General features: G+C 44.4%; 1 protein-coding gene across 1 annotated transcript; it reads right to left on the bottom strand.

Annotated features, from left to right (window-relative positions):
* Nucleotides 1–4515: 4515 nt before the first annotated feature.
* Nucleotides 4516–13305, bottom strand: LOC146982289 (uncharacterized). The gene is made up of 9 exons (XM_085783322.1): nt 13160–13305; nt 12521–12620; nt 11870–11993; nt 11502–11662; nt 8830–8972; nt 8562–8739; nt 7586–7725; nt 6024–6186; nt 4516–4594 (listed from the first exon to the last, which is right to left on the bottom strand). Exons 1-9 carry the CDS (start codon nt 13174–13176, stop codon nt 4529–4531), a joined length of 1092 nt encoding a protein of 363 aa, XP_085639448.1. The 5' UTR covers nt 13177–13305; the 3' UTR covers nt 4516–4528.
* Between the last annotated feature and the right edge of the window lie 825 nt (nt 13306–14130).

The raw sequence follows: 14130 nt of genomic DNA, 5'->3' as shown, positions 1-14130 counted from the left end.
TTCACACCGATTGGCCATCGTCATCATCCCGGTGTGGTGATGATCGGTGACATCGACAGAACTGCCCAGCTCGCAGCTCGCCGCCAAAATAAGAGTCTGTTAGTAGCTCAGAGCGTCCCGGACACGTTAAAGGAGCAGTCTGACATTTTAATCCCGCTGTGACGTCACATTCATGCTGCGTTCAAGGCCACTCGTAACTCTGAAAACTCTGAGATTTCAGAGCGTTGGATGGAGTCGAAGCACACGACCAGAAAAACCACAACATGTCGGACCGGGACGAACTTTCAACATTGAAAGTGCTTCATGTAGCTGAGACATTAAAACATGACAAAAGCACAAAAACACGCTAAAAAAAAAGAACATTTTAATGTATTTCGGTATTGAAATGCATTTTAATTGATGTTTTACCGTTGACGGTGCAGATTGTTGTTGGACGTCAGACGACTGATCCTGAGATTCGTCTCTCCAAGTGGGAGGAGCTCCGACATAAAGGCGCCGTGCGACTAGTAGGAGGTCGGAAAAACCTGAGTTCTGAGTTGAGTCTTGAACGCAGCATGAGCCGAGAGGCTTTACTGATGCTAACAGTTTCCCCCTGCTTCCACTCTTTGTGCTAAGCTAGGCTAACGCTGAAACTGAGCAACGACTTTGGTGCAAAAATGTTTAAATTAATTAAATATAAATAAGATTTTTTTTTTTCTACTTTAAAAACATCTTTAAAGGGACAACGAGGAGTTTCTAATCGGTTATAAAAAAGTCTCACGTTAATGTGGATGAATCTACGTTACCACTTGTTAATGGCCCATTTTCGATAAATATATGGTTTTGTCTCTATGGTTATTTTGTTATTATTAGTGGTGGTGGAAATGCTGGGCGAGCCGACCAGCGTTTCTTTACTTTCGGTTTCGTGGCGAGTCATGAGAATAACGCCGCCGTATGAATCTCCGTTTATGGTGGGAACTACGACGGTATGTGATCGTCTTCCAACCTCTGACTTTAATTCTTGATGAATGAAAACATGAGTCTGTCTTGCGCCGGTCAAAGAATTTCACGGTGCGGAGGCTCATAAATGTAGTGTGGAAACACTTCGCTTTAACAAAACTCCTCGTTGTCCCTTTAATACTGTTGTTTGCTTAGTCGGGGGCCACAGTGTACCGTTGCTTAGCGACAGGGAGACCTCAGATCTCAGTTCAGCTTCACATTAAAGCGTCAGACTGTTGCTGCCTTCAGGCGACTCAGGAGAACGTGGGACATCCAGAACTTCCAGAACCACGATCCTCGATCATCGCCCGACACCAGCCAATCACACGGAGGAGCAGCGGCGACGGACAGCTGCACCGACCAATGAGAGGAGGAGGAGGAGGAGGAGGCGTTTCAGGACAATCAGACAAACGGGCGCTGCCGGGACGAAGCCTCAACCCGTCGCCTCTCTAACAAACATTATGCAGCAAATCTGTGTAAAAACTGTAAATAGTGAAATATCCAGTTATACTTGAACTGTGTGCGACACACAAACATATTACACATCTATATTTTTTGTTAATACTGAAATCCTTGCGACTGTAAGTGTGTGTGAAGCGCCGTGTTGGAGTCTGAACCGACAAAGATGTTCTGGTGTTTGTATTTTAACGTGTTGGATGTTGTATAAATATATGAAGCTGAGTGCGCGGCCTCGTGTCTGTGTCGTGTGTCGCCGTGGAACCGGTTCAGGCTGGTTCAGTTCATGTGACTCAGCAGCAGCAGGAGTTCAGGTTGTGTGGGAATCGAACAGGCGGAGGAGCCGCAGAGGGACGCACGCTGCCGCAGCAGAACTGGGTCAAACTCCTCATAACCAACGTCCCTCCCTGCTTCCCTCTGATTGGCCGGCTGCTGCTAACACCTCAACACCCCCACCGGCCAATCAGGAGGCAGCGGGCGGAGCCACGAGCCGTGTCCCAGATTCAGACACACACACACACACACACACACACACACAGACACACACACACACACACAGACACACACAGAGACACACACACAGACACACACACACACACACACAGATACACACACACACACAGACACACACACACACACACACACACACACACAGACAGACACACACACACACACACACACAGACACACACACACACAGACACACACTCACACACCCTGTCCTCCTTTCTCATGGTGATTTCTTACGTAATAACTTTGTGCTGTTGTACAGTACACACTGTGCTGTTGCCATGGAGACAGCAGGAAACCAGCTTCATCTGTCGTTTACAGCTGTAAACAGGAAGTGGTGGAGTAAATACAAACAGTCAATGAGGAAACGATCCGATCAACAGCTCAGTAAATCAATAGATCAATACTGTATATCAATGGATCAATATATTAATAGATCAATAGATTAATGGATCAATAGATAAATAGATCAATAGATTAATGGATCAATAGATAAATAGATCAATAGATTAATGGATCAACAGATAAATAGATCAATAGATTAATGGATCAACAGATAAATAGATCAATAGATTAATAGATCAATGGATCAATATATTAATAGATCAATAGATTAATGGATCAATAGATTAATAGATCAACAGATAAATAGATCAATAGATTAATAGATCAATGGATCAATATATTAATAGATCAATAGATTAATGGATCAATAGATAAATAGATCAATAGATTAATGGATCAATAGATAAATAGATCAATAGATTAATGGATCAACAGATAAATAGATCAATAGATTAATAGATCAATGGATCAATATATTAATAGATCAATAGATTAATGGATCAATAGATTAATAGATCAACAGATAAATAGATCAATAGATTAATAGATCAATGGATCAATATATTAATAGATCAATAGATTAATGGATCAATAGATTAATAGATTAATAGATCAATGGATCAATAGATTAATGGATCAATAGATTAATGATGAGTGCAGGTGTTGATTAGATTCTGTTCCGTCTTGACGAGGTCTGAACCTAACGAGCTGCTGGTGTTTGGCTCCGCCCCCTTTTAGTTAATTAATCAAAGCTCAATGAAACTGCTTCCTGTTGAGTGTAATCAGATTACTTCCTGTTGAGTGTAATCAGATTACTTCCTGTTGAGTGTAATCAGATTACTTCCTGTTCTCACTGTCGTTAATTCAGAAAATCTGTTTTTATTTTTAGTCCCATATTTTACCTGCGTACGGCGGTCGCCCAGTGAACTGACTGAACACTTTTATATGACATGTGACCTCGTTAATGTTAATTAAAGGGACAACCAGGAGTTTCTATTTGGTTATAAAAAAGTCTCACATTAATGTGGATGAATCTCCGTTACCACTTGTTAATGGTCCATTCTAGATAAATCTATGGTTTTGTCTCTATGGTTATTTTGTTATTATTAGTGGTGGTGGAAATGCTGGGCGAGCCGACCAGCGTTTCTTTACTTTCGGTTTCGTGGCGAGTCATGAGAATAACGCCGCCGTATGAATCTCCGTTTATGGTGGGAACTACGACGGTATGTGATCGTCTTCCAACCTCTGACTTTAATTCTTGATGAATGAAAACATGAGTCTGTCTTGCGCCGGTCAAAGAATTTCACGGTGCGGAGGCTCATAAATGTAGTGAGGAAACACTTCGCTTTAACAAAACTCCTGGTTGTCCCTTTAACGTGTAAATCTCACAGAGAACTAAAGTCCTCACACGTTGTTTTAGATGTTAGATCATTTAAACTCTCGTCCTCTCGTCGTTCATCTCATCCATCGTTTCCTCTGAGCCAGACCAACAGGCTGGAGCCCCGGGTCCTTCTCCACTGAGCCCAGGCTTCAGTCAGTCACATCATTCTGATGTTTTTACTTTTTAATGAAGTCGTTTCTATTTATTGTCTTGTTTTTCCCACATAAACATTTTGTTGTTGGTCTCCTTCTCTCCTCGTCTCCTTCCTTCCTTGTGTCCTCATCTCCTTCCCTTCTTTTCTCCTCGTCTCCTTCTCTCCTCATCTCCTTCTCCTTTTCTCTCCTTCCCTCCTTGTGTCCTCATCTCCTTCCATCCTTCTCTCCTTCCTTCAGACTGTGTTTCCCTCCTCATCTCCTTCTCCTTTTCTCTCCTTGTGTCCTCATCTCCTTCCCTTCTTTTCTCCTCGTCTCCTTCTCTCCTCATCTCCTTCTCCTTCTCTCTCCTCCTTTCCCTGTGTCCTTCTCTCTTTTCTCTCCTTCCTTCAGTCTGTGTTTCCCTCCTCATCTCCTCACGTGTACCGGTGTTATGTCACGGTGGTGGAGGTGCAGCAGTGCATGCTGGGAGGCAGCAGTGCATGCTGGGAGGCCGCGCCCCCTGGTGGTCACTCTGCGGCACTGCAGGCTGCAGCTTTAACTCAATGAGTTTTGGTTTGAATTAAAAAAGCTTTTTAAAGTAAAAGAGTTTATTTAGACTGTGACACTGACAACACGATGACATCACACAGAAACAAAAACACACACAGAGTAAACAACAACAACAACAACAGGAAGCAACAGAACGGCGGTGGGTCGGTGCAGCGTCAGAGGAGAGGAGAGCTGCAGAGGAACACCAGCCACTCGGTCAGACACAGGTCAGGGCGGTGAGGCTGGGGGGGGGCAGAGAGGAGGAGAGAGGAGGGGTTAGAGTCTTTCATGTTGTGTTGTTGTGTTGAATATTTCAGGATCTTGAACTTTACTTTGAAAGGCCGTTTGTACAGGAAGTGAAGAACTCCACCAGTGAAGCTTCCTGTCTCTCTTTTAACTGCTCCTCCGTCTTTATGGACGTTTTATGTTAATAGTTGTATAGTTTTGGGGACTACAGATGTAATTTAACAGCAGTGCTACATCCAGTGTATTTACTGTGGCTACTCTAGTACTCACTGTTCATTAATATGCACTGTCCCGACTAAATAAACAAATAAAGTAAAGTGAGTAAAGTTAACCAGGCCATGTCACCATGGTAACTGATTATTGTACTTCGATGTGGCCGTTAATACATTAATCTCAGTGTTTTGTCTGTTGTAGTTAACAAGGATCAGAGCTCTGTGTTACAGCTGTTGACAAACCTCCAGACGACCGAGTTTCTCTTTCATTTCATCACATCGTAAATGTCTGATGAAGAGGAGGAAGAGGAGGAGGAGTAGGTCTTTATAAATGATGAAGAGCAGGTAGCCGATAGTTAACACCATCACCTCCAGGTGAACAGATCTTATTGATCTAAACTCAGTGTGATGGTTGTTCAGCCTCATTTCACTGTAAACGTCATTCTGGAGAAACTGACTGTTTACAGCTCTGGAAAAAACTAAGAGAGCACTTTCACAAATGTTTGTTAAAAGCATCTCTACATGTACGACTCATTCTTTTCTTTTCTTTTTAAAACACCAACACAAACACAACTCATTCTCCTTAATGAGACTCTGATGAGGTCGTCACCTGAACCACATCTGGTTTTATATGAAGATTATAAATAAAAACCACTGCTGGATTAAACATCGACATTATCCCACAAAAACTGATTTATAAACTCTTCCTGAGTTAAAATATTCTTGCTGTGTTGGTTAGGAATAAATATCAACATGTTTTCTTTGCATTATTATTATTATTATTATTATTATTCAAGGTCTGAAAAGACTTGATATTTTGTTATTTAGACTAGTTGAGTCATTTTCAGCCAATAAAAGCTCTAAATGACAATATTTTTATTTCAATTTTGGGAGAAATGTTGTCGGTAGTTGATAGAATAAAACAAAAACATTTTTATTTAATTTTACTCAAACACATACCTATAAATAGTAAAACCAGTGAAACTGATCATTTTGGGAGTGGTCTGTTAGTTTTTTCCAGAGCTGTATGAGAAAGGAGTTTAGTTTTGTCTGATGAGTGAAGTGTTTGTGGAGAGAGAAGAGCTTCTGCCAGCGATCTCTAACCCGAACATGTCAGACTGTTTCACCAAACCACCTGAGACTTTAGAGAACGTCATTTCTGTTTAAAGAAAAGTGAAACTGTGTGTGTGTGTGTTGTGTGTGTGTGTGTTACCTTCAGTCCAGATGTGTCCACATGTTGTCCGTCCCTGCGGACCGACAGCAGCCGGGCTCGGCCGTTGCCCGGGTAACCCTCCTCCACCTCCAGGTGACAGACCAGCAGCGCCGACTTCAGGTAGATGAGCAGCCGCTGAGCCGGACGCCAGTCGATGGCGAAGCTGCACACAAACAGACACACACACACACGGGACACACAGACACACAGACACAGACACACACGCTCAGCTTGTTACTCTTAGGGCATATTCTACTACTTTATTCGTGTTTAGTTCACTTGAAACAGACTTTTCCTCTGGTACGGACCTTTAGGGGAGGTGTGCTGTGAATAGAGCCGGTGGCAGCTCCCAGGCTCTGGAACAAGCTTCCTAGACACGTAAAATCTGCTGAAGATGTTGTGCAATTCAAGTCTTTGCTCAAGACCTACTTTTTCTGGCTGGCCTTCAGTGTGGGTTAATATGGGAAACTATGTTTACTATGTATACTGTGGAACTGTTTATTTGTGCATGCGTATGGATCTGAGTCTGAATGTGTCTGATATGACTTGTACAGCACTTTGGTCAACAATGGTTGTTTTTAAACGTGCTATATAAATAAAATTGAACTGAACTGAATACAAACTACCAGACTCTGGTGCGGATCAAACAAGTGAACCGAGACCACCTCTGCAGCTGGGAACCTTTCCCGAACCAAATGCAAAATCCAAGCGCCTTTTTGGATTCAACAGGCTTCCGTTGTTGTCAGAAAATGTGGAAATTATCAATAATGAGCCGTGGGTCGACATGGAGCACAGATAGACACGCTGCCTCCTTGATATCTGGTCAGTGGAAAACATTTATCAGATGCTGGAGAGGACGCAGCCGTCGCCGTTAAGGATTCACATTCTTTATATATTATTTATCTGATAACAGAAAGTCGTTATCCGATTAATAACCATTAACAGAAATAAATGTGACTTTATGCCGATCGGCAACGCGGCATCCTGAGAGAATGATTATGGTTTTTGTTTTGTTTTTTGCTGTGCCATCCTTCTTTTCTTTTTTCCTTTTTAGCGCACCATCCTTCAGACGCACATGCAGACGTGTGTGTTTGTTGTCTGACCGTCGTCACGGAGACGGCTGCATAACGGCCACATAGCCTCCAAGTGATGAATAAGCACAGGACAGGTGCAACTGGAAATACTACCACATTGAAAAGGCAGCAAGAAACGCATTCATGACCTCCATTGTAGCTACTTTTCCCTGAAGATCTCGCTGATGTTTTTTTATCCAGTGATTGAGCGACTGTGGGACACACGTGCTTTTGTTTACAAAGTTGATCCGCTTGTGAAAAAATGCGTTGTGAATACAAACCGCACCAAGTAAAAAAACATTTGGTCCGCACCTGGTGTGAATACGCCCTTAGACTAAATAAAAACTGCTTCATCATTTGTTGCCAGCTTCTATTGAAGATGAATGACTTCCGGTCATGCAAATCAATCAATCAATAAATCAATCAATCAATTGAATCAATTAAATTCTTATGGACAATTAACTGTTTCCCTCCCAGTCGTCCTCTCACCTGGAGCGGAGGCTCTGGATCTCCGTCAGCAGCTCGGCCTGACCCACGTAGCCCTGCATCACCTCCAGCAGCGCCGCGCTCAGCTCCGCCCGCCGGCCACGCCCAGCGCCGTCGTCAAGGCCGATGGCGCCCTCGCTCACCTGCACACACACAGTTTTACACACACACACACACAAGCTGAAAACTTAGACACCTCAGTCAGACGACAGCAGCCTTTTCCCATCATGCCCTGCACCAGGTTCCAGCTGTTCAAAGGTGATCTAATCTGATCGGATTTTGGATCATGGATCGGATCAAATCTTGAAAACGGATTCTGGGACCGGATCAGATCACGTGATCCAGTCCTGGTTTTCATCTGGATCAAACCCTCAGTTTGTGTTGATCAAAACTTTTTAGTGGGATCAGGAAAACTCTGATCCAGAAACAACAGGATCATTCTGATCCAGCAGTCTGGAGGATTCAGGAACAACATGGGATTTAAATTACATTCAAACTGGTCAAATAAACTTTATTTATAATGTAGAATATAAACATTTATTGATTTATATTTTGAATCTAATTTTTAAACCATAACAGTGATTAGTAAATAAAGTTCACTTTTGAATATTCTACAACTGAAAAACTTTCCCCCAAACTGAATTGAATGAAATGTGAAGTTGGAATTTGAAACTCATGAGGAAATATTCACTATTTCACTAATGTAGCTACTGTATTTAACAGCCCAACTAGAGACACTGAAGAAACAACACACACACTCTGACCTCACGCTGCTGCTCTACCTGTTGTTAACGGACCAATCAGCTTCAGCGTGATGCTCAGTCCCATCTAGAGACTCTTTACCCTGATCTGGATCAGACTGATCCAATCTAGGATAAAACTAAAACGGATTTCGTGATCCTGGATGGAGAAAAAAGGGATTTCGAAATCCTGATCATTTTTATCCGGACTGCACCTTTAGAAGGACCAGGTGAGCTACCTGCAGCGTGAAGCGGTCGTCATGGCTCCAGGCGACCGACAGCCTCAGCGGCTGCAGCTCATTGGCCGAGGGCTGGGAGGGGAGGCGTGGCCTGAGCTCCAGGCTGAGCTCTGATTGGCTGAAGGAGAGCAGCTTGACCTGCATGACGCTCTGCGCCGCGGCAACGGACGCCTGCAGCCTGGCGGAGGAGGAGGGGGCGGAGTTACACACCGACCGACCAATCACAGCGCTCCGTCTGAACACTGGTCACATGATCGATGACACTCACTCGTCTCTGATTCGCTGCCGGCCGAGCAGCTGCTGAAGCTCCGCCTCCGACTCCGCCCACAGCTGGACCAGCTGCCGGTCGCACGACTGCAATGCATTATGGGCCGTGAGCACGGACCCCTCCAGCTGGTGGTGCAGCTGCTTCTGAGGAGACAAGGAGACAAGGAGACGAGGAGAGGAGGAGACAAGGAGACAAGGAGACAAGGAGAGGAGGAGAGGAGGAGAGGAGGAGAGGAGGAGACAAGGAGACAAGGAGACGAGGAGAGGAGGAGATGAGGAGACAAGGAGACAAGGAGAGGAGGAGATGAGGAGATGAGGAGAGGAGGAGACAAGGAGATGAGGAGATGAGGAGACAAGGAGACAAGGAGAGGAGGAGATGAGGAGATGAGGAGACAAGGAGAGGAGGAGATGAGGAGATGAGGAGAGGAGGAGACAAGGAGATGAGGAGATGAGGAGACAAGGAGACAAGGAGAGGAGGAGATGAGGAGATGAGGAGACAAGGAGACAAGGAGAGGAGGAGATGAGGAGAGGAGGAGACAAGGAGACAAGGAGATAAGGAGAGGAGGAGATGAGGAGATGAGGAGACAAGGAGACGAGGAGAGGAGGAGATGAGGAGATGAGGAGATGAGGAGACAAGGAGAGGAGGAGATGAGGAGATGAGGAGAGGAGGAGACAAGGAGATGAGGAGATGAGGAGACAAGGAGACAAGGAGAGGAGGAGATGAGGAGATGAGGAGACAAGGAGACAAGGAGAGGAGGAGATGAGGAGAGGAGGAGACAAGGAGACAAGGAGATAAGGAGAGGAGGAGATGAGGAGATGAGGAGACAAGGAGACGAGGAGAGGAGGAGATGAGGAGATGAGGAGATGAGGAGACAAGGAGAGGAGGAGATGAGGAGATGAGGAGATGAGGAGACAAGGAGACAAGGAGATGAGGAGACAAGGAGACGTTAGTGTGTGAGGGCTGTTCCGTTGTCAGATCATCAAGTCAGTGAGTCAGTGAATGAGCCCTTACTGCCCCCCCCCCCCCCCCCCTTACCGTCAGTCAGCACCGATGCTGACTAATGTAGGGGAATTACCCACAGTTCATAGCGTTGTGAAGTCAAACACATGAGATGCCGTCGGAACGCAAGTGTTAAAAAAAAAAAAAGTAAATTACCACACGTAGTCAGAGAGAGCTCCACTGTCTCTTTATTGTTAATGGACAGGAGCAACGACAAAAAAAAAGAAAGAAAGAAAAAGAAGAAGAAGTTTCCTGTCAGTATTAACGTGCAGTTTGTGATTATTGATGATGATTTGATCAGATCTGATCCAGGAACATTTTGTTTTGAGTCCGTCCACCTCACACACCTTGTGCGTGTTCAAAGTACGGTAAATTATCGGTCCAAGGGCGGAGTTAAAAACATGTTGTTGTCAAGGTAACGTGTGGTGAGAGTGTGTAAGTGCTGTTCCATTCATGTTTACAGCATCTGGACCCTCACAGACTCTGTCACTTAGATCTGACGTCACTTTAGTCAGTGAGGGTTCAGGGCAGGGGGCGGATTGGAACTGGGCCGATCAGTGAGTGGACCAGAACCACAGCAGCTGAAATGCATCCTGGGAGTTGTAGTTCAGGTTTCATGTCCACGAAAATTATGAGGAAATATCGTGTGTGTGTGTGCAGTGTTGGGAAGATTACTTTGGAAATGTAGTTGGTTACAATTACAAGTTACCCTGTTGAAAATGTAATAGTAGTGTAACTATTTCAATTACTTTTCTTAATTTTGAATGAATGCTCTCAACTTTTAACCATTTTCACACAACGGTTAACCTTTCAGCAGTAGGCTACTTAAGACAACATAAAGACAATATAATAATAGACTCCACAAGATACCTCTTTTTACTGTGAGAACAGCTGTATACTTCACATTAGGCCTATAGACACATAAGGGTAAGGGTATAGCTGTAACTCTTCAGATTCTACATTGACAGTTTAGATGTCAACAACATCTTCACCGCTGGCAAACACTCTGCACCACAATAGTATTATGATATTCACAGCAACAAGCGATTATTAGCCTACTAACAGTATAGCAAGAGGCACACTATAGCTACATGACATCCATACCATTAGTGCAGATTTTTGCATCTGCAAAAGTCCACAAATACTACAGCAGCTGTACAACCCTTCACCTCTACAAGAGCCAGCGGAGACCGAGTCACATACGTGAACAGAGAAACAGAGGGAGAGAAGGACGTGGACGTTGACATGAAAAGACTATTTGATAAATCTTTTTCAAAGGAGGTTAAATCAAAAGCAACTGGACTTAGTTATTTGTCTAGGAAGACGTTTCACCTCTCATCCAAGAGGCTTCATCAGTTCATGTAGCATCTGACCAGGCTGGGACTGGTCCAACTATCTGGTGTGGAGACTCACTATTTGAAATACTATGACCTGGAAAAATGAGAATATGCACCGGCTATTTGATAAATCCGAGTTTTTGCGATGATTTTTCAAATGTAACTAAAACTGTAATCATGGAAATTTATAAAAGCAAGTTGCAACTGTAATTTAATTACACATTTTCTCACAGTAATGTAACGGATTACAATTACGTAAATTTAGTAATTAAATTAGGTAACGGCGTTACATGTAATTCGTTACTCCCCAACACTGCTGGTGTGTGTGTGTGTCACCTTGCTGGTCAGCTGTTGCAGCAGCTGTGTGAGTGTGTGTCTTCTCTCTTGGACCCGTTGGACTCGGTCCTGCAGCGACTGCAGCAGCGTCTCCGTCTCCTCCAGCTCACAGCGGCTGCTGCTCGACTTCAGAGCCTTCCAGCGGGACCTGGCCCCGCCCGCTGACACACACACACACAGACACACACACGCACACATTATTTCTATGTTATTACTGTGTTTTATAGATAATATTTGAACATCAACAGTGTGTAGTTCACGTACGGGTTTGTATGTTGAGTCTATCCTGTGTGTTGTGTCGTGTCGTGTGTTGTGTAGTACAGTGTTGTGTTGTGTTGTGTAGTATAGTGTCGTGTTGTGTTGTGTACCTGGCTGGGGGGGGCAGGGCCGTGTCATCAGTTGCTGGGCAGACTCCAGACCCTCCAGCAGAGACATCATCGAGTCCAGGACGAACAGCTGACGCCACAAAACCTTCTGGACACGACGACGGTCCTGCAGCGCACACACACACACACACACAGACACACACACACACACACACACACACAGACACACACACACGGTCATTGTATCAAACATGACTGAACATTAAAGGACAGTTCCAGGTAAATTAAATCTGGGCTCTAGTTTCTAATATTTTAGCTCTAACAGGCTGTTTCTATGTAAATGGGACTATGGGATGGAAATGAGCATCTCTGCTACAACCGACATATTTACAGACTTGTATGTTCATCAATGTTCACTGTCCCATCTCAATAAATAAATAAAAATCCATTTTGCATACTTTTCCAGACCTGGAAATGTTTAATATAATTTAAAGTGTAGGCTATATTTAAATGTGCTTTCCATAGGAACCCTGGGTTCCACTAAACCGGTGTCAACGCTGCTGCTTCAACAGGAAGAACCGAGGTTCAGATACTCCACAACCAGAACCAGACCCAGACCCGTGTCTGTGTGAACGCTGCCAGAGAGACGTTGTATTCCAGTCCAGTGGTTCTGGTCCTGGTTGCTCTGCTCACCGTCAGGAACTGAACCATCCTGGCTGCTTCAGCTTCAGAGTCTGGCTGCTCCGCTTCTCCCAGAGGGTCCAACAGGACCGGGTCACAGCGCTGCAGCAGCCTGACACACACACAGAGAGACACACACACACAGAGACACACACACACACACACACACAGAGACAGACAGAGACAGAGAGACACACAAAGAGACACTGAATATGAATTGCAATCTTGTGGTGCATATGTAAGTATTTTGAAAATGCTTTGGCAAAAACAAATCTCTATTCATGCCAATAAAGCAAATTGAATTGAATTGAACTGACACACACACACACACAGACACACACACACACAGACACACAGACACACACACACACACACACACACACACACACACACACACACACACACACACACACACACACACACACACACAGCTTCGTTACCACAACAACAACAACATTAGCTCCTAGCTGTTAGCTCTGTTAGCCGTTAGCCGCTAACTAACTCTCATGTTTTCGCTGTTTTTCCGTGACTAACTGGACGCGGGAAAGTTGTATGTGAACTTCAACCTTCTTCCTGTGACCAGAGCGGATCAATAACCTGCTGGTTTACCGTCTAACATCACTGATTATTAGTATTATCTATCAGACTTACGCTCGGACTTCAGCCATCTCTGTTTCTCTCTTCTCTGTTTTTCAAACTCCCGCCGCGAAGCCTCTGATTGGTCGAGGGAGCGGCCCGCGGTGACGTCACAGCGCGGCTTCCTCTTGTTTCATTGGCCGTTGATCTAGAAGCCTGCACGTGCGTCAGCGCCGCCCAATGGACAGAGACACTACTGACGTCGTTTACGTAAAACCAAGGGGGCAGTTGTCGGTCTGAGGAGTGAAGCTCACTTCCGCGTTCAAAAAACTGCAATCCCCTGGGCTGTCGCTGGGGGCTGGCTCCAGAAGGGAGCAACTCCAATTGAGCCCCATGTTAAAATAGCCGATTTTACAGCTTAAAAAAAACATATTTACAGCCTGGTACATTTCATTTTTTTGGTCTCAACCGATAGTTTCTACCCCCGCACACACTCTGAGGGGGGTGAATTTTTTTTAAACTCTACCGTTTTACTGTTATTAGGTTTAAAGTTCTGGCCAATTAGGGCGCAGAACCGTTGAGTGACAGGTCCGGAGACCGCTGCTACGAGGCCAGTGGGCGGGCTCTCGGCCGGCCAACGGCCGCACCGCTCCAAATATGGCAAGTAGAATCCAACATGGCGCGGCTCAAACCCCCGTAGTAGCGGCACAAAACAGACTCCCCCAAACCAATGGGTGACGTCACGGACGCTACGTCCATTCTTTTTACAGTCTATGCGTAAAACAGGATTGTGTGAGGACATTGTGTGATATATTCTGAATATATGATAAAAAAAAAATTAAGAAAAAACTCCCAATTTTACATTTAAATTTACATTTGTTAATTGTTTTATCTAAATTTTACATACACAGATCTACATGTTCTGGTCAGAAGCCAAACTTCCTGGACCTGTCTGCATGTTGGTCAGTATCTCCTCCCTCTGTGATTGTGATTGTGAAAATAAAAAGCTGTTAAAACGTATGAACTCTGAAAGCTTTACTAAATAT

Source organism: Trachurus japonicus, chromosome 8, assembly GCF_045865225.1.
Source record: "Trachurus japonicus isolate A0001 chromosome 8, Traja_1.0".
Taxonomy (NCBI): Eukaryota; Metazoa; Chordata; class Actinopteri; order Carangiformes; family Carangidae; genus Trachurus; species Trachurus japonicus.
The sequence above is the reverse complement of the archived record's forward strand: the minus strand, read 5'-3'. Positions and strand labels throughout refer to the sequence as shown.

What these genes read in the sequence shown, in the direction of transcription:
- LOC146982289 (XM_085783322.1), bottom strand. An exon ending in ACGACCGCTTCACGCTGCAG is followed by an intron (nt 7,726 to 8,561) that starts GTAGCTCACCTG and finishes GTGTGTGTGCAG; the next exon opens with GTGAGCGAGGGCGCCATCGG. An exon ending in ATCCAGAGCCTCCGCTCCAG is followed by an intron (nt 6,187 to 7,585) that starts GTGAGAGGACGA and finishes GTTTGTGTGCAG; the next exon opens with CTTCGCCATCGACTGGCGTC.